The sequence below is a fragment of the Nuphar pumila genome, chromosome 17, assembly GCF_984573655.1.
Source record: "Nuphar pumila chromosome 17, dmNupPumi1.hap1.1, whole genome shotgun sequence".
NCBI classification, from domain to species: domain Eukaryota; kingdom Viridiplantae; phylum Streptophyta; class Magnoliopsida; order Nymphaeales; family Nymphaeaceae; genus Nuphar; species Nuphar pumila.
The window spans coordinates 30849975-30875000 of NC_143265.1; the positions used below are offsets into that span (position 1 = coordinate 30849975).

The window sequence follows — 25026 nt, forward strand, 5'->3', positions numbered from 1 at the left end:
CTTGCCCCTGTCTGCCGGAAAAGGCACAAAGGGCAGGGGCGCTGCCCTTGCCTGGTTGTTAAAAAAATGAGCGGCAAGGGCCAAAGCCCCTGCCTGACAAAGTGAGGGCAGGCAGGGCTTCGCCCTGCCTGCCTATCGTAGGGGAAAAGACATATGGCAGTGGCGTCACCCTTGCCGAAAAGAGACAAGCGGCAGGGGGGAATCGCCCTTGCCGAAGAACGAAGAGGGAGAAGACGAGAGGCAGGGGTTACCTGTGAGAGAAGTAGGAGGGTCTCATCGCCAAAACTCGCAGGGGAAGGGCTGCGGTGGAGGAGGGCGAACACCGAGAGAGGGAAGCAAGCGACAAAAAGGGTGTTCGTGTGGTCGCCGATGTCGAGTGACGAAACACAAGCTGAATTGAGGGAGCGGTGCTGGGGTTGCGGTCGCATGCAGGGAGCTGGTGCTGTCATCGACCGGCATCGCACGCGGAGAGGGTGGAGCCGAGAGGGAGGCGAGAGAGGGGCATCGCAGGGAGAGGGGAGGCCTTTCGTTAAGAGAGGCCTCTCCCCTGTGTGTTGTCTTAAAGACAAGGGTGAGGGCATGAATCGGGGTTTCCCTTTTTTTTCCAGAAGAAGGGGAACGGGGGATCGCGGCTGCGGGGAGGGAAAAAGGGTTTTAAAAGAAAAATAACCCTCGTCTTGTCCTCTGTTTATAACCCTAGCGGGTTAACGGGTCTGGGTCATATCCAACCCAGATTCAATTTTTTTTTTTGAAAAACAAGGCTTTTACATCCTACTCCCCTTAAAAGAATTTCGTCCGCAAAATTTCCTTGAATGACTCTCCGTAGAGATCGAAATCTGAGTTAATCGGTATTGACAAAGATGCACATGTGTGTGATCCCAAACACGTATGCTTTTAAAGTGATCAAGACAACTCATAATGAGTTCCTGAGAAAGGTTTCAGTTGGACAAAATATATGTGTGATTTCCTTAATAAACTTTTGTTTCTTGAATGGGGTATCTGTATTTTATCAAAATCAGGTTATCGTTTGTTGTCCTTGCTATTTCTAACAAATTCTTTGTTCGAAATAACCTTAACTTATTCCCATATCTCAAGGCCTTATGCGGCCAACTGTCATGGCTTCGCTTAAGGTGTCATTTTCAGAATGACCCCATCTTTCCTCAAAAGACCCAAGCATAACCTCATATCAAGATCAAAGATCAATAAGGATTTGATTCTCTAATCATTCTACAACAGGAAGCGAAAACTATAAATTCATAACTAGCTATCTCAATCAACCTTATTAAACTCCAAATTAAGGCTTTATATTGAATTTAAAGCAGATAAAACATTGGGCTTGGATTTTGATTCGAATCCGGATCCAATATCCAAACCCATACCCAAAACGAAAATGGATGATCATATCCAGATTTAAGTAGGACTTAAATAAGAACCAAATCCATATTAGTTTGGATTGTAGGCCTTGGATCCAATTTGATCCATTTCGACAAACCGCTAAATTTTTAGAAAAATGCGATTTTCAGGCAAACCAGGACTCGAATTCAGAAAAGTAAAATATTATTGAGCTTAGAATTCTGAGACACATCCAACGATATATTACACGAATACCAAATTCGAGTTTCGCCCAAAAATAACCTGAATTTCATTTGAATTTAAGGGTCGAAAATAAAACTCTTTATCTCGCTTTGATTGGCTCGTTACAACCTTGTCGATGGAACCCAAACTCAAAGACATCGATCTAAAAATCGAGCCTCAAACGATTTTTCTCCCAGACTTAGCTAAATTTTTGAAAATCTCATGAAATGACTAAGTACAAAAATAGCTACATCCCTACCTCCTCCAGATTGATCCCAAACAAATTACTTTCATACAATCACATTAAGACTTTTAAATTCACACCAAATGATAATTTAAACTATGAATGCAATCAATCATAAAAAGTTCATATGCTTTAAATAAAAATATTAAATAGCTTTACGAGTGAAGGACACTGCTCTGGAGTACGAGGCATGACTTGCTGACACTTAAGGACATGACTCACTTACCAAAATTTAAAAACTTAATGCTAAAAAGATGATTAAGTGTAAGATTCTGTGGTTGCTCTGATACCAAACCTGTAACGACCCCAACTCATAGCCCTTAAAAATGCGATTTTTTTTAAACCATTGAGAAGATCCTCCCAGAAACCCGGGGCCTTTACAATTCCACTCTCAATTGGATAAAACAACCAACCACAATAGAGTTTACATTTATCATCCCAAACCATGACAACTCATTATTTATTAATCATGAAAGAGAGAGTATCTAACATTAATTGCAAAAGACATATCAGAGTTATTTTAATGACATAAAAGTAAATGAAGAAAAGACTGAGCCACGATGTCCCTCTGTAAACTGTCCAGCAAAAACGTGACACCCGTAACTCTACCAGAAACTAGTCGCTTCACTGGTCTCCTGTGGTTGCGAAAAATCACAAATAGAAGGTGTCAGAAATCTGAAGAATTCTGCGTACGAATCTCTTTAATGAAATAGATGAGCATAAAGAATACAAATAAAATTTCATACAATAATTTAAAGGAATGCATGACAATTACATAATTCAATTAAGTATTCATGCAACAGATTACATTTATTAAGCATGAAGGAACATATAAGCAATAACAGAAGTCACTATTTAAGCAATACAACCATATGACATTCATTAGAGAACAATAATATGCATTCATCAACATTTAACAATTAAGAGAACAAGTAAAATATGCATGTTTTAATGCATAGTAGGATTATGCATGATTTATGTGCAATGCATGAACACTTTATTATCCTTCATTAAAGCTTTCAATTTTATATGCATACCCTATTAAATACATATAATTTAAGTTTCTCTTTTTAATTACCGTTGCCCGCGGATACGCTAAACGAGTACAATTTCTCGATGTCAAGTTAGGTTCTCAGGATAACTTAGCACATAAGTTGTATTTTATTACTGGGTTCCAAACTTATCTCTCGACCGAATCACCTTCGGAATATTAGACCTCCACATCTAATGTCGGGACACCAAGAACCCTCCACGCCCACAAGTGTCACTTTCTTGGTATACCAAAACAACAACTGTGTCGAACACACCACCCCCAGATAAAATGGTGAACTCTCGCTAAAACTGTGGTCAGAAGAAAGAACCTCAATGTCGGGTTCATGGGTCAAAGTAAAACACATGGAGTTTTTTTATCCTCGTGGTCCCCCAAAATCGAATCTTTAAGATTTTCATTCTTTTGATAGGAGATCCCAGAACGTATATTACACTATTCTTATTCATTATTTTTTTATTAAAAGCCAATTATTGAGTTTTGCAATTCAGCATGCAAAAGCAAAAGCAAAAACTCACATCTACCCTTGCGAGAACCATCATGGGACTCCCGCCCGTGGAAACACATAGAACAGTGCAATAAAAATAAATGTGATTTTTGCGATGCATTTAAAATACATAAAGGAAGAGCAAACCAAAGCTCGCGGCCCATCAGTATCATGATGATTCATTTCAAACATCGATGCATCGTATGCAAAAATCATAACAATATTCAATTTATGCAATGATACCAACATGATTCTCAATGCACATTCATTCATACCAATTTAACAATGTGCATGAGCTACCACAGTCAAATGCATGTGTTCACCATCCATGTGAAATTGCTTTTGTGCAATCACTTAACACACATGCATTCATTCATGATTCATAAATACATGAGAACATTTATGCAAAATTGTATATGCTAAACACACATCGATTTCATGTATGCACATGCACTTGAAACCAATCCATAAATGCACGATAATTAAACATGTCCTATAAATGTAGGCACATGAAACTTTTAACATCCACACACATGAACATAACCCGGATCTAGAAATTGAATTTCAAGGCTGCACACATTCATATCATGTATGCACTTGTACCAAAACAAACTTTACAATAACATGTTAACAAACATACATTCATATCCAATATGTTAAAATCAAACTAAAATATAAGAACTCCATTTATTAGATTAATTCCACCATACTTATGTCACGCGAGTTTACATTCATGGATCTCTTTAAACATATGCCCCCTTGTTCTACTAATACATATGCAATATAAATCTAAAATTTCATATTTTACACATGTTTACAAAATTCTCATGTAGTTGACATTACATTTGGCCATTGGACACGCATCAATAGTTAATCAGAGGCATGTGAAAAATCTGTTCTAGCATGCACATGGCTGAAGCCCTCACAACGGCAAAAATCTGGAGATATGCAAAGGCAGCACAAAATACAAGATTTGTTTTTGTAAGCAACATAAGGATTCAACACCCTTAATATATATATATTTTTTTTAAAGAGATTTTCACCCAGCCGACTCAGTCGGCTGGGGTTCCAAATCAGGCCCAGCTGACTAAGGTCAGCTGGGCCGGGTTTGGTCAGCCCTGGGCCGGACTGCCTGCCAGGCTGGGCTAGCCAAGTCAGCCCAACCGACCCTGTTGGTTGGGCCTGACAGCCCATACACAGATTCCTATTTTATTTATATATATATATATATATATATGTATATTTTACTGCCCAGGTCTCACTCAGTGATACTACTTTGGTTGCTTGTCCAACAGGTGCTCAACATGTGGGTCAAGGTCAGAGCTCCATGATGGAGATGCACAATAATTACCTGTCCAGTTGATAGAAAAGCACCCAGACAGTCCAAGGCTTTTTGTTATTCACAATAAGCCAATTTATTTGTTCTTCACAATAAGCCAATTTAGGATCCATTGCACAGGGTCAACATGAACAAGTAGGGGCCAAATTTCCTGATAGTGAAAGGAGCACCTGTCTAAGAAAATGATAAAGACTAAAAGACCCTAACAATAGATTTTTTTTTTATGATACGCCCTCTATTTCTTCAGTTATGAAGATATCTATGTAAAAAAAGTATAGTTGCAAATCCATAGCCATATTTTCTGTTATGAAGTTTACAATCTCAGGCAATTCATAGCCAGTTTCATGGTAATCACTGCTTAAGAATAACATAGCATATTATCTGCTTATCAAAGGTAATTAAGAAGAGAGGCATTCTGAATTTCGGCTTCCTAAAAATAAAATCAACACCCGAGCAAGATAGTGATCAAAAGGCAAAAAGAACCATAAAAGATTGTCACACTACAACGTACGTAACTATCCCGCAAGTTATGTCACACAGACACTCTATTAGTCTATTTTGACTATCCTTCCATATCCCTTCATATACAAGTTGTATTGGAAATTTCATAAAAATTGTTGTACCCCGTATCCGCAGCCATATCCACGTGACAACCAACAAGCCAATCTTTTTATATTCGGCATAAAAATTACCAATGTAGTCCATGGCCAAAATCTGTTAATGATTGTTCATCTATGAAAATCTAGAACCCCTTCACAAGCCATCCAGTATTTTAGCTTCCTCAGAGTGAGCTGTGAAGAGTACAACATAACATATTTGAAAGCACTATGTCAACATTTAAAGCTATATCTTAATATGTTTTAGCGGCTAACTATAGGTATTTGACCATACTACATACTTCATACATGTGTTATGCCATACTCCAGGATAGAGATGCTTTGTTTTTGGGCCATCTTGTCTGTGCCAAGAGGTCTGCCATGTATAATGAACCAAAATAACTTTTTAAAACAATATTCAAAGATTAGCATAGCACTAGAATTACATTACTAGGCAAATCTCGAAGCTCTTGAAGAATATTCTGTCAAGCAAAAGATACCAAGAAGTTGAAGTCGCAAAGGAACACTATTTCCAAATTTTATATCATTTTCAATATTTTCCACCTAGTTTGTTTCATCTCCTTAAAATGTATTATATGACTGAAATGAATGTATCTAGGTGATGAATTGTTAATTGGATCCATTAGCTAATCTACCAGTTCTGGTGATGATGTTTTATCTCTTACATTAGATCCATTAACTATTGCATGAGAAACGCATTTGTGCTCCTTTTCTCACTCGAGATAAAAAAGGGGAACCCGTACCTCAAAATCGATGCGGGGCGAGCGCAAGTGAGGACAGGCTAAGGTGACAAGGCACAAGCGTGCTCCGTTGCAAAATCTGCGAAGGTACGACATGTTAGTACAAAAAAAATGAAAGAAGAAGAAGGGACAAAGGTGCAGCTTCTGCCCACTGTCCGGCCTACAAAAGAAAAAGGGGCAGAGGACCAAAAACTTAAAAGCAGCAGGGGCCTCGCCCATGCCTGATGAGGACCGAGAGGCAGGTCGACTGCCCTGCCTGACAGGAGGTTCAAACGGCCGGGGCCTCACCCTTGACACATCCGAAAAAGGGGAAAAAGGGCAGAGACAAGGGGTGAACCCCTGTTTGCTGAGGGAAAAGAAGGGCAGGGGCATCACCCCTGTGGGCAAAGCCAAAGGTGGTAGGAGCCTTGCCCCTGCCTGCCGGAAAAGACACAAAGGGTAGGGGCGCTGCCCTTGCCTGGCTGTCGAAAAAACGAGCGGCAAGGGCCGAAGCCCCTGACTGGGAGAGTGAGGGTAGGCAGGGCTTCGCCCTGCCTGCCTATCGTAGGGGGAAAAAGGCAGGGGTCAAAATCCCCTGCCGACAAGGGACATATGGCAGGGGCGTCACCCCTGCCGAAAAGAGACATGTGGCAGGGTGGAATCGCCCCTTGTCGAACTGCCAAAGAACGAAAAGGGAGAAGACGAGAGGTAGGGGTTACTTGTGAGAGAAGTAGGAGGGTCTTGTCTCCAAAACTCGCAGGGGAAGGACTGCGGTGGAGTAGGGCGAACACCGAGAGAGGGGAGTGAGCGACAAAAAGGGTGTTCGTGTGGTCGCCGACGTCGAGTGCCGAAACACTAGAAGGGAGGGAGCGGCGCTGGGGTTGCGGTCGCATGCAGGGAGCTGGTGCTGTCGTCAACCGGCGTCGCACGCGGAGAGGGCGGAGCCGAGAGGGAGGCGAGAGAGGAGAGCAGGGAGAGGGGAGGCCTTTCGTTAAGAGAGGCCTCTCCCTTGTGTGTTCTCTTAAAGACACGAGGGAGAGCATGAATCGGGAAACCCCTAAGGGGTTTCCCTTTTTTTTTTCAGAAGAAGGGGAACGGAGGATCGTGGCTGCGGGGAGGGGAAAGGGGTTTAAAAGAAAAGAAAAACCCTTGCCCCGCCCTCTGTTTATAACCCTAGTGGGTTAACGGGTCCGGGTCGGATCCGATCCGGATTCAATTTTTTTTTTAAAAACAAGGCTTTTACATAAATATTCTCTCTCTCAGTCGAAGGAGAAGAAAATGAGAAGAGGAAAAAGTTAAGAAAGATAAGACAAGAAGAAGAAAAGAAAAAGAAGGATAAGGGAAAAGGAAGGAGGGTAGCGAAGAGGTGAAGGAGAGGATGAAGTAGAGGGAGAAGAAAGAAGAAAGAAGAAAGAAGAAAGAAGAAAGAAGAGAATGAGGAAGAAGGCAGAGAGAAAGTAAAAAGGTAGGGAGGTTAGGGTTTTTAATCCTGCAAATATGTACAAGTTAAAAATACAAAATGACTAAACTGCCCTGATGCTTAGGTGAGGGCAGCTTACTCGCCGACTAGGTGCCCTAGTCTGCAAAATTGGTACTTTTCAAGATACCACCTAGGATCTCCTAGGCCTAGGTTTTTTTTGCATGCCCAGGCCGACTAGGCACCTAGTCTTACTCGCCGTCCAGGTACCAACTAGGCGCCTAGTCTTACTCGCCGTCCAGGTACCAACTAGGCGCCTAGTCTTACTCGACGGCCAGGCACCATAGTCCGTGCCTAGTTGTCAAAATTGATACCTTTTCAAGATACCACCTAGGAACTCCTAGGCCTAGGCATTTTTCCCACACCCAGGCCGACTAGGTGCCTAGTCGGTGCTTTTGACTACATAGATTGTGCTGATGGTGCCTAGTCGGTGCTTTTGACTACATAAATTGTGCTGATGTTGTCTTTAGGATATGTTTGACACCACCAGATTTTTAGTTTCCTACTTGTTAAATACATGGAGCAGCTCATTGCTTGCATGGCCACAACAACTGTTATCAGGTTTTTATTCTTCTGTCAGATGTTTAGAGTTTTCTTTTGCCTTAACTATCTAAGGCTCCTTCCCTTTTTAAACCCTGCTCTGGCTTTTGCATCCGTTGATACCATGATTGATGTGTTTCCTTGTTAATTTGAATGGCATATTGGTTGGTTCATCATCTGGATCCAAAGGAGACAATCCTTAGTTTTAAGTGAACTTCACCGGATGAGATGGTATGCTCGGTGCATTGGAAAAATGGGAACCTAGAGGCACAATGGTTCAGGCCCTGTAAGAGACAACTTTGTGGTCCACTCATTCACTAAGTGTGAAATTTTCAATTTCGTTGAGCGACACTGAAACTAAAACATATTGAAAATGTACCACATCAATGAGAGCTGGATGAATGCCATCTCCTGTTAATTATTATGTACTTCTATGCCATGGGAATTCATGTGTTCAAATCAGCCTGATTTCTTGTGTTTTAAGTTGATGTGGCCATTTTATGACACTTCTTTGTTCCCTTTCATTTATCTGATTTTACTGATACAACACAATAAGGGACTTGGTTAGACTCTCCATTTGTGATGTTTTTTTACATTGTTTGAAGGATTAACATGATATGCTACCTACAAGTTTGGGTATATGGCAATGGGTAATATATATGTAAGATCAAAACTCATGCTTTACTTTTATAAAATATAGCTAGATCTTAGAGTTGATTTCATATGTATGAATGATGTTTGACTTTCATCTCTACTTTGAATTGATTTATGTTCTGGGGTTGCTCGACAAAGAATGCCAGCAGGTTCAATCTTAATTTCTTCTTCTATATATAGGTGCAGTGGCGCCAAAAATATCTTTTCTAGATGAGGTGATACAGATTGGATTTTGAAAACCTGTTAGGATTGTATTAATTATGGATGATTCCATTAAACATCAGTTCCCATGTGGGTGTAAGTTTTAATTGATCAAGTTATACAGCATTATTCTTTACCCATTGTTTGAAATTTTTGATCTAGTTGACAAAATTGAGGAAATGCACATGTTCTGCCTTTTCTCTGAGCCTCTTTCAGTGTCTTGATTATTTCTTTGATTTCTCTACCAGTTATCAAGTTGAAAAGCCAACTTCAGGGGACAGATCTATGTTTTTCGGACAATTAATTGAGGCAGTTTTCTCTATCCCTTCTGAAGAAACAAGGGCTCGTTCCCAAGAATCAGACTCCTTTCCAAAGCTTGCTAAGGTTCCCAAGACAGTCAGTGGTCCAAAGGCTTCTGAATTGAAGGCCAAGTCAGAAGCTGAGGAGCATGCTCTTCGTCGCCTTCGGATGTGTCTTCGAGATGTTTGTAATCGGTATGCTGAAGGATTTCTTTGCCAGTATTTTTTCTTCTGATCTTGTCATTAAGCAGACTGAAGTTTGCCCAATTGGTTATTTGAAAAGTAAATTGTCATCTTTTCAGTCGCTTTTAAACTTGGTTTTGTTGTTCATATGTTCTCCAGATCACTTTTTCAAAAATAAAGAGTTTTCTTTGGAAATTTGAATGTGTACCATGAATGTTTAAAAACAATGCAGAAACAAGATTTGCTTCCTGTGATTGATTTTGCTAGAGTTTTGGCTGAAGAAAGTTCTTGAGGTTGGTCTGTCAAAATGCTTAACATTGAAAATTTCTGCATCAAAATCATGGCAGTCTTACAATGAAGCCTGTCATGTATGAATAAGGCGGGTTCTTGCAGTGAATCCAGCCTTACTTGGGTCCATTAAATTCAATTGCTTTTATTCATCCTTCTTAAAACAGGCGCCCTTTTTTCTCCTAGTATTCAGGGTAACTGCAAGATGCATATATTATAATCAGTGTTATCAAAAACGCGTCTTGAGGTGCAAAACAATTTTTTTTTTTTACAACAAGATTTCTGAGACATAATCAACAAGATTTTTGTAGGTTAATCTCATATATTTTCCAGTTATTTCAGTTATGTAATCAGTTTCTTAGTATATTACTATATTTTAACTTTTGTTGGTTAATCTCGTATATTTTTCAGTTATTTCAGTCATGTAATTAGTTTCTTAATATATTTTAACTTTTGTTGGTTAATCTCATATATTTTCCAGTTATGTAATCAGTTTTTTAGTTACTTTTATATGTTAATCTCATATTTTTTAGAATAATCTCATATATTTTAACTTTTGTAGGTTAATCTCATATATTTTTCAGTTATGTAATCAGTTTCTTAGTATATTTTTAACTTTTTTTGATTAATCTCATATATTTTCCAGTTATGTAATCAGTTTTTAGTTACTTTTATATGTTAATCTCATATTTTTAGTACTTATTTGAGATTTTCTATTTCTTATTGGTTGTTATTTCATCACTAAAGCATTTCTTTATTTATTTGTATTTTTAGATATTTTTTTATAATTTTTTTAAAGTTTTCAAAATTTTTTTTTGAGGCTTACGCTTTACGCCTGTCCTCGGTTTTTGGTGGAGCGCCTCGCTACGCCTCAACGCTTTTCACAACACTGATTATAATTGTGCAGTACTGATGCATATATTATGTTAAAGGAATTTTTATGGTTCATGAATGTAAAGCCTATAAACTTTTTGAAAGATATGTAGGATTATCTTCACCAGGACTTGCACAAACTGTGGCTAATTTGGTGGTTTCTTCTACTGTCTTTCAATGTATGATGTAGGATTCTCTACGATAAAAGGTTCAGTGCATTTCATTATCCAGTTATGGATGAAGATGCACCCAACTACCGCAGTATCATCCAACATCTTATGGATATGGCTACGATGTTGCAACGTGTTGATTGTGGGGAATATCTTACACGTTCATCATTCCTTCTAGACATCAACCTTGTTGTAGCAAACGCAAAAGTATGGGTTCAATCATTATGTTGTTAGCATACTCCATATTTCGCCATCTTAATTTCTTCCTTCTCACATGCAGGCTTATAATGGTGATGACTACAATGGAGCTAGGATTGTTAGCAGAGCATACGAGCTTCGAGATGCTGTATGCTTTTAATCATACTTTTCTGTTGCAGAAGGTTGATGAAATCCTGAGAACTTGATGAACATGTTTTTCTTAATCCATTGCTTTTTTACAGGTGCATGGAATGCTGTCACAGATGGACCCTGCACTTGTTTCATTTTGTGAAAAAATAGCTGCACAAGGGGGCCCCACTCTCATGCCAGAGGAGCTGTGTAGTGGCCCAACTTTACCTGCAACTCCTGTTGTACAATTGGCAAATGCAATGAGAACAAGCGCACGCCTGCGGCATGTCCAACCAGAGGTTAATCTGTGTCAAAGTTATGAAGCACTGAAAAGGTCCAAGAAGCACAATGATACTGAGCAATCAGGTAGTCTTAGTATCTACTGAGGTGCTCCATGGCTCTTTGTAGTTTTGTTTTCTTAGCTATTCTATCATTTTAATCTCATGAGCCCCTACTTTTTTTATGCTAATAATTGCCACATGTTGTGGCTTAATGATTATTGAAAATGATAGGTGTATCATTATTCTCCAGTAGAGATATTGTTCTCCTTCCCCTTGTCCATGAAAACTATTCAGACCATGACTTCTAAATTGAGCAGAATTGTTGACTCATTGTTCACAGTTCGTGACCAGTCAGTTGGTTTTACATGCTGATATGTAGTTTTTTTTTGTGTGTGCACATTTATGGATGTGCATGTGACTTGAGCCGTGAGGCTTTGTGACGATCATGATTGTGTGTGTGGGCAAGAGGCTTGGTGATGATCATCATACACATTCTACTGAATATAAACTTGAACTGGATCTGATTTGAGTCATCCTCTTTTATCGCAAAATCTGTGTTAACTCTACTTGTTTTTGTCTATTCTGCAGGTGCTCAACCTATGGCGGTGCCTGAAGATAGGCTTCTAACAACAGAGGCTGCAGCTACAAAGGACACTGATTCCACGCAAGCTACTGCGCTGCAAGAAGCTGAAGAAAATGGTGTTGTAAAAGCTTTGAATGGTTCTCCAGATGCAGACAAGCCATCTGAAGCAGAGGAAAGAGCTGCAACATGCAATGACGCACCACATGCAACAGAAAACAATGATTGTGAACCTGGAAGAACTCCAGTGGAGAAGGAAATGAGCAATCAGGCTGAAGCCATCAAGCAACGGCTGGTTGAACGAACGCAGGAGTACGGTGTGCCGCAACTCGAGAGGCTTTATACACGAATCATGCAAGGTGCCATAGCAACCAAAGGGTGCCAAGGTCTAGACAAGCACTCCATCTTGAGATTTTTGTTGGATTTTGTGGAGGACGAGGGGAACATCTGAAGCTTGTTGAATGCATGTTTCTATTCCTCGCCCTTCCCTTTTTGAGTTCTAAATTTGATTTTTCCCCTTGATTTTCTTTCTCATTATTTCTCGGCCTATTTATTGGTCAGTTTTCCACGATCTCTCTCTCTGTGGACGGCTAGGAGGGCTTTCATTTCTTTTCCACGTGCTTTTAACGAGGTATTTAAGTTGTATTTGTGTGATCCAAATTTGGCAGTGGTTAAAAACTTGGGCAACTTTTTAGTGTGCTAGATAAATTACCAGAAGTGGTCCTGAAGGCGTCTCCAAATTCCTATTTTAGCTTTGAAAAAACACTAATTAACAAAATGGAAGTGAACATGTAAGGTGAAAAGATTTGTGAATTAGGAAAAGCAAAGCAAAATCTACGAAAGGATTTTTTATGTGAAATAGCCCGGAGAAGTAATTAAAAACTTAACTTTTTGATGGGGGGTTAGCACCTTATGTCACAAACGTGGACACGTGATGCAGGTTTCACTCGCTAGTTTGACTTTTTTTTGGAAAATAGGACATGAGGACAATTTTTAATTGTTAATCAACAAAGAATTATGTTTTGATATTTTAATATTAAAAAATACATTTTTATTGGAAGATATTGAAAGTATAAAAATACTTTTAAAAATTAAAATAACAGCTGTACTTGTCAGCGTGTCCGCTTCTGTCCCTCTGATGTTAGTGAGATTTATCACATTCTTAGTTCTCAACAATTCTAGTGGTTTGTATTAGTTGGCAGTGCAAAAAATGGTATAATAAGTATGGGAAAAGAGGAGCGTTTCTTATTTGAATTTTTGGAATCGTATTAGTAGTGTGTGTGAGAGAGAGAGCCCTACTTGGCGATGAAAATAACTCTTAAGATTAAAAGAAAATTGGGAAATTAATAAAAAAATGGATAAATTGAAAATAAAATGTAAAAACTTGTTTGAAAAGCGGAAAGAGAATTAAAATATAAATTGTTATATTAAAGGGCAATAAATCATGATGAAATATATGGAAGTGATAGATTTTTTCAGAAAAAAAATTCTATGGATTTTCCATGATAAAATCATGAGAAATCAATTTCTCAATGATACTTATGATTCTGTGCCATTCACACATTTATTTAAATATCACCATATTTAATGGATTTTTTTAGTGGGGATTTAATGGATTACGTGCATCTTATGAATTCAATATTACAACATATTAATCATTGATTAAACAGAAAATGATTGCATTGTATGGCTAATTTGACCCAATTTCCTAAAAACTCTACAATTTTTTATATTCTCTCAATGTCCAAAAATACAAATATCTGACATCATTAGGACCTTTTTACCCTTCATAACTGCGAATTGAGGCTTTATTGCAATAAAATTATATTGCCGTCGGCTAGGTCCAACTCTCACTTAAATCCAAAATAGTAGTTTTTTTATGCAGAACTCACAAACTCACATAAATTTATTTATGAAATTTTGGTGCATTGAAACCACCAAAATCACAAATATCCTACGCTTTCGCATATATGTCAATATTTTTCATAAATATATTTGTGAAACTTCACTTACTACTAAATTCACAACTTACTTTTTTGCATATACTTCTAAAAATCACATAAATTTATCTGTGAAACTTACTACTAAATTTACAAATATCCTATTTTTCGCATATACTTTAAAAAATTACATAAATTTATCTGTGAAGCTCCACTTACCACTAAATTCATAAATTTATCTGGTAATTTGAAAGCACAACTTAATTGTGCAGAAGTGGGTAGAGAGGAAGCCACATCCAAAGCAAAAAATGTGAGTGTTCGACGTTTTTCACAAAAAATACACCTTCGATAATCACATACAACTACACTCAAATAGTGAGCTGAAAGGAAAAGCTGAATTATCGTATAGTGAACCACTATAAATGTCAAAGTAACCCATATCTAAGGCAAAATATATAGAAAAAGTTGAGCAGTTTGTAGGCACAATCTTGTCTCCTATCCCGAAAGCATTAAGGAGAGGGAGGGTGACCCATTTGCTGGCACTAAGGTTGTTGCTAAGCTCAATACCTGAATAAATGAAGTTGGAGATGCAATCACTTGTAGTGGCAGCGATGAGAGGGCAGAGTAGGTACCTGACCAAGGGGCTGAGGTTAATGTAGACCCTCCTCAGAAAATAGATGTCAGGGTCATGTGGTTGGATTGGATGCGAACGCCGTTAAGGAGTCCGATGTTGCTCTCTGTGCGAAAGAAAAAGTGCAAGCTTCGACAAAGAGGTCGCAGTGGGGAAGAATGTTCGATGCTCATGGATAGGTATTGCTACTATCCATTAATGCAATTTAAACTGAAATTGCTACTATATATATATATATATATTATTCAATAATTGATTACTTTAATGTTATTACTATTCATTGAAATTGACTGGTTTCATTGATTAAATTAAGGTATATATATATATATATATATATATATATATTGCTACTATCAATGAATGCAATTACAATTGAAATTAAAATTGCTACTATACATAAATACATTCAGTCATTGATTAGTTTAATATTGCTATTATTCATTGAAATTGACTTTAATTAGTTTGTCAAATATGTGAAATTTATTGAAATGAACTAATTTCATTGATTAAATTGGGTTATATATATATATTGCTACTATCAATGAATGCAATTACAATTGAAATTAAAATTGCTACTATACATAAATACATTCAGTCATTGATTAGTTTAATGTTGCTATTATTCATTGAAATTGACTTTAATTAGTTTGTCATATATGTGTGAAATATGTGAAATTTATTGAAATGAACTAATTTCATTGATTAAATTGGGTTATATATATATATATATCTATATATATATATATATATATATATATATATATATATATATATATATATATATATATATATATATATATATATATATATATATATATATATATATATATTACTACTATCCATGAATGCAATTAAAATTGAAATTGAAATTGAAATTGTTACTATACATATATACTACATTCAATCATTGCTTAGTTTAATGTTGCTACTATTAATTGAAATTGACTGATTTCAGTAAACGTAATTTGGATTACAAGATTCTTAGCTAATTGATTCAGAAGAACCAACATCCTACATGAACTGGTTCTACTAGAACCAAGCATACCAATGGTTTTTAAAACTAACGGAGGAAGCAAAGGAGTTGTTGGATCAAATGCATTTTCATAAATTCTTTAAGATCACACTATAGAACATCAGTTACCCCCTCTTATGGGCTGTTGTGCAGTTTTAGAATCCAGTAACCAACATATTCCAGTTCAGAGATCTTGAGATGACTGTCACGTTGGAGGACATGACACAAATCATCAGATTGAAGTAGCATAGAAAGCCAATTAGTGGACATCAGTGGAGATATTTCAAGCAATTGTGTGATATTTATTTGCAAAAAAATGATAATACGTTCGAAGGTGATAAGATCATTTTTTCATAGCTTAGGAGCTACTATGACCCCAGTAAGGCGAGGAGGATGAAGGAAAAACTGCCGTGTATTGGAAGGAAATGTGGTAGTAAGGTGGACAAGTCAATGAGAACATTCTTGCTATTTTTTTGGCTCATGCTTATTATTCAATACAGGTGAAAAGTTAGTTTATGCATTGTACATAGAACAGTTGGAAGACTTGGATCACGTCGATCAATAAGCATGGAGAGCAGTCACACTTACACGCCTATATGCAAGTTTGAGTAGCACGAAGAGCGGAAGAAAAAACCTTGTCAGGGTGTTGGTGTTGTGGGAGGTATTTATTCTTTTATTATACATAAACTTTTGATTTAGAGTTATTCATATACTTACGTATTGTATTTTGATACATATTGTGTATTAATCCTTGTTAATTATTGTTATGCAGGTTTGGATATGGGATCACATATCCATTAAAAGGCCCCAGATGCATGACGTTACCCATAAATTTTTAAGTGTCGCAATATGGAGTCGGTCATGTAACGAAGATGACCTGTAATCGAAGATTGGTGATTCCTTACATGTCATGTGTTGAATGTGCTATATCACTTCATAGGCTTACTAGGGCAAACATAAGTATCGTTATTGATATTTCATATATATTTTTAGTAAATGCATGTCTCTTGGCCTAACCATAAAAAAAAATTAGGTAAACTAGTGCGAAGGACATCACAAAGAAGGATATTTGGTTACACAACATAATTAAAATTGAGCACCAAATGGCCAATCCAGTTGTTCTATTAGACTCAATCTTTTTTGCACATTTTTTGCCTTGTACTACGCCTACCGAAAGCCCTGCAAGGCTCACACGGGCCTTTCGGCCTTGTAATGTTTGTACAACTTTACATACCTGTAATTTGCATTTTTCTTAATAAGATTGTGGTGCACGAAACTATTGTATTTACTCGCATTTAATGAATTGATTACTATTGAACATTCATCTCCCCCCCTCTATTCTCTCCTCTCTCTGCTCTGTGTGATTGTTGCCTTCTTGTAATTGTGCATTTACATGCAATATTGCCTACGCACTTGTTGTTTCAAAAGATCCACTGCGTTCGCTTTTGAAACTCGCTAAAAGTATTGTTGGGTCAAGATTCCCCAACGCCGCACGAGTACCTAAAATTTAGCCCGTGACAAGTGATACAAGAGATGACTTCACTCAGAACAAGGTAAAGTTTGTCGCCTCTCGCTCGACCAAGAGACAATCGTTGATTATGGCTCCTAGAGATTATGGTGTGGTGATACCGCCGAAGCCAAAGAGCAAGAAAGGAAAGGGGACAAACATGTCTACCGCCAAAGAAGCTTGGGAAACTCCTTCGGCAGACTCTACCAAGTTAAAAAAGATGGTGGAAAACTCCTGTAAGAAATGCAGGAGATGAAGGCTACAGTGTGTGAAGCCTCTGTCAGTTATCGAAAGCTCGATGATGAGCTCAAGACTAAAAATGAAGACCTTCAAGGAAGTATCATGTTACTCAAAGATAGAGTAAACTCAATCGTTGCCGAGTTGGATATTGTGAGAGATCAAGGGTAAGAATGAAACAAAAGAACCAGGCTTTGAAACACAGAATCCTATCTCTGAAACGTTGGCCAGCGATCGACAATTATGGTGTAGTCGAGACGTCGACTACTCGTTTGAAGGTTCCAAGCCCAAGAAGTTCACTGGTGCTCATGACGCCAAGGAAGTAGAGAATTTCCTGAGGCAGATAGAAAAATTCCTTGAAGCAAGCCTTGTCGAGGATGAAGCGGTTATGGTTCGAGCCTCCACAATACGGTTGGCTGATGATGTCATTGTCTGGTGGCGAAGAAGACACAATGACATGGAGAAGGGTCTCTGTGCAATTGATACATGAGATGACTTCAAAAGAGAGTTGCAAAGTCACTTCCTTCTGATGGACACCAATTACTTGGCGTACAAGAAGATGATGGGCCTAAAGTAGACTGGGACGATCCATGACTACGTCAAGACCTATTCAACTCTCATGTTGGAGATTACAGATATGGGAGAGATAGACCGCCTCCTCCATTTCATGATAAGATTATAGTCCTGGGCAGAGCAAGAGTTGCTAAAAAAAAAACCCTCAAGATCTTGCTAGCGCCTTAGCAGCAACAGAAGTACTATCAAAATTTCAGCGAAAACCTGAGTTTAAGGAAAGATAACTTTTGGGGATAAAAAGTAGAATGATAATCGAGAAGACAGCCAAAATACCCAAGGGAAAACTCATCAAGAAAACCGAAAGCAAAATTATTGGGGACGGTATGGCGGTAACAAGAACTACCATGGTGTTATCATTGCAAAATTTTACTTTTGCAAGTCCAACTGACATTTGAAAAAGATTTTGAAAATAACTCGCCTCTGTTTTAAAATATGGAAAATTTTTGAGGAATGAGACTCGCTTGTCGGTATGAGGTTCGACCGTTCCTGGCACCATAACCAGAGGTAATCAAACCAAGGATCAATCATGTGCTTTGCTTTGCTCAACTTGTCTAAATCGATGTTCTATTTCTTAAATGTACAAAAAATCAGACATGTGCTATGACTTAGAGAAATTTTTGATTGAAAAACATGATGTATGCTTGAAATACTATGAAATATTTGGAAATACTTATAAATAAAGATATCTTAAAAATCGTGAATCATGTTGAGAAAATATTTCTGAGGAAAAGGAAAATCGATTTCTGAAGAAATCTTGATTTGTTGTGAAAATTGATTTATGAGAGAACTCAAAATGACTCAGAGAAAATTGATTTCTCTGAATTTGAAACTTTGAGAAGTTTATTGGAACTTGGAAAATCAATTTTGGTTCTTAAAAAAGCATTTTGAAATCCCTTGAAAATCGTTTTTAATAAAAAGGAAACCTTAATGTTTTGAGAAAAATTAATTTATGAAGAAATTTTAGGATAACTTTGAGAAATCAATTTTCTTGAAATTGGATTCTTGATTTGATAAAAAAGAGGGGCGTGTAGCCTTGTAAAATCCTTTTCATGATGCATTATAACCTAGATGATGCATGAATGCTATCTTATAAAAATTTTCTTTTTGAATTTTTTTTGAGAAAAAATATTTGAAAAAAGAAATTTAGGTGCCTAATAGAACTTCAATAAAGTAAATTCGCCTCATATCCCTGACTATGGCCACAGATATGGATTGAATATAACCCATTTGATTCTAAAAGGAGAAAAAATATTTAGAAATCTTTGAAATATGCAATGGTTTTTTAAGATAGCCTAAGAGTGTAGGGCGATTGTGGCTTAGAAAAAGATGATAAATCTGAGTTTCGTTCGTATTTTGATTATAACCATAAATACGAAACCCACTAAGTTTATCAACTCCTTAGAAGCTAGTGCACATGTCATTCATGTAGACCATGGTGAATTTGAAATATGCATATGAATCATCATTCATCACAATTAATATCTAAAAACAAACTATATGCAAATACAAACCCTAATCTAAGCAGGAATTTAAACTCTTATTCCAAAGTTTACAATTAATTTACAACAATTACTTGAAAAAAAATAAAGAAAAATAAATAAAATACAGTCTTGGATATCCCTACAAAACTAGCAAACTTGTTAGTGGCAAAAATATCGGCTTTTGGGGATTTATCCAACAATATCTAGAAATTGATGGATTTATCCGGATATAAGCCTTTTGAAAGCTTCCTTAAACGAAAATTATGAAATACAATATTGAATGCATGTATGATTGAATATAATGTGAAAATAAATTTTATTTGAAAGATTGAATTTCAAAATTTCGGTAAAATGACCAAAATACCCCTAAAAACAAGGCTATGGCCTTGAAATCAGGGTTTTCTGAAATAAATTTGAGATATCTCTTATTTGGACATTAATAATTTGGTAAAATTTATGGTAAAGGTTATTGAAATGTGTAAGAACATGTTTGAAATATTGAAATAAAGAAATATTGCCCGAAATTAGAAATATTAAATGAAAATGACGATTTTACCCTTGTTTTAGGGTTTTTCAAGAACTAGTTTTGATAAGATGCATGCAAATCGACTTTAGAAAGATCTAAAAATTATTTTGATAACTCCTAATAGCGTTAGGGATATCCTAGAATCTAAAAATCAATAAGACTTTTGAGAAAAATTAGGAAAATAAGGTATTTTACAAAATAACTTGATTTTTTGACAAAAATAAAATAAGTGGAAAAGCTAGTTATGGTATTTCGGCCAAAAAAAGTTAAAAAAGAACTCAAATTGAGGCTAAAGATCTTAGACATTCTTGGAAATCAGATGGAATTTACAGAATTGAAAAATAGTTTATAAAACATGATTTATGACTAAAATTTTGAAGATGAAAAATTTTCAAAACAGGAAACAAGCTTTCTGAACAGACTCCAGTATTTTTGATGTTTCAGAGTCTAAAAGTCTTCAATATTTTCCCAAATTTTGGGAAAGGATTTTAGACATCTCAGGGAACACACAAAAGTTTAGAGTGTTGAAAAATATCTTTTGATTAGGGCTGAGTGACTTCAGAAAGTTGGGGTTTTAATTTTTGAAAATAAGCCTGTTATAGAATCTAGATTCTTTACCAGTTTCGGTTTTAAATTCAAAAAAGGGATCAAAACGACTCCAATAATTATGAAAATTTCAGGATAAATACTAGACATATAAACAAAAAATTTGGTTTTTATAGTTTTGAAAAATCATCTCCAGTTAGGGATATACAACTTAAACAAGTTGACCCTGATTCTGTATCCGGTCTGACGACTTACAAAAATAGGTACCCGACTTCTATTTTTGAAAAAGGGGTTACAGAACCCTAAAAAATCCAAATTTTTTATTTGAAATTGGGAGGATATGCATCACGCTACTATAAAAAAATTGGATTTTTATGACTATCATAGACAAGCAAAATAAATATAAAAACAGATGGCTAAAGATTAAGGTAGATAACTATGATAACATTTCATGAAATAAACTTGATTTAAGCATTATAAAAAACATAAAAATAAAAATAAGGCTATTAAGCATGCTTCAACGTATTAAACAATGAAAATATGCATGCACATGCTTGAAATAAGTAAAAAAATACAATAAGCATGAAATATCTTTTGATTTAACCCTTGAAAGAGGGATTCGATCCATAGAAGGATCGAATCTCCTTTTTCTTTGACATAAACATAAAAAAAAACTAATCTAAGCTATTTCAATGGATTAAAAACATGAAAATCATTCTACTACAGCATTAGATCATATTGTTAGGTCATGTAGCATGTGGTTTAAGTAAAATAATGCAGAAGAGCATGCTTAGATGGGAAGATAATGGTGAAATACAATAAATAATCATGAAAAACACTAAAAAAACATAAAAGAAAAAGAAGAAAAACCTACCTTGGAGGGGCGCCAATGGAGGAGGCTGAAGGAGAGAGGAAGACACCACGAATTTTTGAGAGAGGGAGAGAGAGGAAACTCATAAAAATTGACCCCCTTTGGGGTCCCTATTTATAGCTTTTGAAAACCCTAGAAATTACGGTGTAATTAATGCCAAATGTTGACTTTTCAAACCCTATCAGATTAGGTTAACTAGGGGGGCGATTTTTGATAAACTCTAGCTAAGGTGAGACTCTAACTAACCCTAATTATCCTAACTAAAACCCTAGATAACTCAGAAGACTCCAAATGTGACGCCACTTGGGTTTTCTAAAACCTTAATTTTTAAAACTTTAAAATCCTAAGTTAAAATCTAAAGTAAAAATGAAAATTTTAAAATCAAGTTTTGATTCTTCTAGACTCCTAACCTAATTAGAATACTGACTAACCCTAACTCTTTCAAATATGGCACCACCTAAGGTGGGCCCCACTCGATTTTTCAAAAAATGATTTTTAAAACTTGAAAATGAAGGTTTTCAAAAGAGGTTTAGAAAGAAATTGGTTTTAAAATTAGAAATTTCGAGTCCATCAGAGTCTTGAATGGATCAATACTCCTCCAGATGTGGTGCCAACTTAGTGGGCCCCACATCAGGGTTTTGAAAAAAAGTTGAAATAAGGACTGGAGAAGGTTTTAAAACAGAGTTAAAATCATCAGATGACAGTCAGAGGGTTTGAAAATAAAGTCCTAAATAAATTGAAACTCTAGACTGAAGTCCTAAACCAACTAAAACTCTGACATTTAGGTTTTTGAAAGCCAAACGAAGAAGTTTTTGAAGAATTTTCTAAAAACTAATGAAAATAAGTGAGAAAATGCAGTCAGGGTAAAAGTCCTAAATTAATCGAAGCTCTGAAATAGAGTTCTGAATCAACTGAGATTTTATAAATGGACTAATTTTTGAAGGAAGAATGGAAAGATTTTTAAAACAAATGGAATTGAAAGTGGAAATAAGATTTAGAATAGAGTCCTAACTCGATTAGGACTCTGGGATAGAGTCTTGAAATTTTGAAACTCTATTTTTTTTGTTTTTTGAAAGAAAACGAAGAGGTTTCAAAAGTTTTTTTTTTCAGAAATTGGTAAAAGTGAACAAAATACGAGACAAGGGTCAGAGTCTTAATCAACTGGGACTCTGGGAATAGAGTTCTAGAATTTTGAAACTCTTGAAACTGGATCTGTTTTTTAAAAGTGAAATAAAAGTAAAAAGAGGATATCAGAGTAGAGTTCTAGATCGACTTGAACTCAAGGATAGTCCTAAAATTGTGAAACTCTAAAACGAAGTCCTGAAATTTTGAAATTCAATTGTTTGAAAGATAAATAAAGAAGTATTTGAAAGATTCTTTAAAAAATGAAGTCAGGATTAGAGTCCTAATTCAACTGAAACTCTGGGACAAAGTCCTGATCTGATTAAAACTTTAAAATTTTGACTTCTTTTAAAAGATTTTGAAAGAATTTCTTGAAAACAGGTAAAAATAACAACAAAATATAGAGTCCTAATCCGATTGAAACTCTGGAATAGAGTCCTAGTTGTTATCATTGCAAAATTTTACTTTTTCAAGTCCAACTGTCCTTTGAAAAAGTTTTTGAAAATAACTCACCTCCGTTTTAAAATACGAGATAATTCCGAAGAATGGGACTCGCCTGCCGATACGAGATTCAATCGTTCATGACACCTTTACCAGGGGTAATTGAATCAAGAATCAACCTAGTGATTTGCTTTGCTCAACTTATCTAAATTGATGTTCTATTTCCTAAACACATAAAGAATCAAACATGTGCTATGAATTTCAGAAAATGCAGATTGAAAACATGATGTATGCTTCAGAGATTTGAAAGACTTGGAAAATTCTTGTAAAATTCTTGTAAAATTCTTGTAAAAGGTAATGCTTTGAAAATCATGAGCCTTGTTGAGATAGTATTTTTGAAGAAAAGAAGATCGATTTATGAAGAAATCCAAGTGTTTTAAGAAAATCGATTTCTGAGGAATTTCAAATAACTTTGGAAAAACTTGATTTCTCTGAATTAGAACTTTGAAATTGAGAATATCGGGATTTGGAGATTGAAAATATAACTTGAAAATTCATGAATTGGAATTGAGAAATACTTGAAACATCCTTGAAAACCAAAGGGGTTTTGAGAAAATCGATTTTTAGGATAATCAAGGCAAATTTGAGAAAATCGATTTTCTAAGATGGAATTGGGAAAATACATCAGAAAGATGGGCGTGTGACCCTGTGAAATACATTCATGATGCACTCTAATACTAAATGATGTATGAATGCAATTTGTCAAATATATTTTCTGAAGAAATTTTGAGAAAATTGCTTGAAAAATGAGATTTTATGTGCCTTATAAAACTTCAATGAAATAAATTTGCCTCATATCCCTGACTATGACCACATATATGGATTAAATGTATCTCATTTGATTCTAGAAGGAGAAAATGTTTATAAAACTTTGAAATATGCAATGATTTTAAAAACAGCCTAAGAGTGATGGCTGATTGCGGCTTAAAAGAAGATGGTAAATTTGGATTTCGTTCGTATTCTGACTATGGCCATAAATACAAACTCGATCGAGTTTACCAACTCCCTAAAAACTAGTGCACGTGCCATTCGTATAGACCATGGTGGAATTGAAATATGTGCATGAATGACAAGCACAACAATTATATATCAAAGTTAAAATTATATGCAATGCAAGCCCAAATTCTAAGAAGGAATTGAAATTCTGATTCCAACTTTATTTACAATTTACATTACCAATTGAATTCAAATAAATAAAACTAAAAAAAATACATCCTTGAATGTCTCTGCAAAACTAGAAAACTTGTTAGTGAAGAAATATTGGCTTTTCTAGATTTATCGAGTAATATCTAGAAATTATAAAATTTATCTAGATATCAGCCTTTTCCCATGATTTTCCTGATATAAATATAATGAAATATGAAATAAAATTAAAGAAATAATAAAAATAAATAACTTTGAAATTCATAATTTAGGAAAAATTGACAAAAATACCCCTGATTACCTATGCAATGACCTAACATGATTCTAAAGATGAACAAACCCTAAAAACGTAAACTTTCAAGAAGAAAATTTAAAATAACACAAAAAACCCGATTTTGCGAGTGTTTTGGTGTAACGACCCCAACTCATACCTTTGAAAAATGCGATTTTTTTTCTAAGAGTTGCGGAAAACTTCCCAGAGACCTGGGGTCCCTACAGTTCCAATTTCAGTTGGATAACCACACACCACAAACCAACTTACATTTATCATTCGTAACCAACCAACTGAACTCTTTTATTAATGAATAGTAAGAGTCATACTCAATGTCAAAAGTGAAATAACAAATTGCAGGAAACAAGAAGAACTAAAAGAAAACACAAATAGAGCCACTCTGTTCGTAAGTGAAGCCGTCTGAAACAAATGTGGCCCTCGTATCCCCTCAGAAGAGAGTCCATTTCACTGATCATCTGCGTCTGGGAAAAACCAATAAAAGAAGAGGGTCAGAAATCCGAAGAATTCTGCGTACAGGTTTCCCTAATGAATCAAATAAGAAAAAGAGCATAAATAAGATCCATGTAATATTTTGAGGAATACGGTTATAATCAATTCATAAGACAATTAACCATTCATGCAGAATTGAACATAAGGGAACACAAAGTAATTAACATTGATCACAACTTAATCAATAAGGAAATCAAATGCAACAGAGATCAACATCCTCCAATGATCAACATATAATAACCAAGTGAACAGG

At 35.9% G+C, this 25026-nt stretch overlaps 1 protein-coding gene across 3 annotated transcripts in view; it reads left to right on the top strand.

The window, feature by feature from the left end:
• Nucleotides 1–12416, top strand: part of LOC149811863 (ATPase family AAA domain-containing protein At1g05910-like) — a 75006-nt gene extending 62590 nt beyond the window's left edge. For all 3 annotated transcript variants that reach the window (XM_089992689.1, XM_089992690.1, XM_089992688.1), the window contains 5 exons: nt 9150–9395; nt 10735–10921; nt 10995–11060; nt 11155–11407; nt 11911–12416. In XM_089992689.1, the coding sequence (XP_089848815.1) occupies nt 9150–9395; nt 10735–10921; nt 10995–11060; nt 11155–11407; nt 11911–12353 (1195 nt within the window). In that variant the 3' untranslated portion in view covers nt 12354–12416. The remainder of the gene's footprint in view (nt 1–9149; nt 9396–10734; nt 10922–10994; nt 11061–11154; nt 11408–11910) is intronic.
• Nucleotides 12417–25026: the final 12610 nt, after the last annotated feature.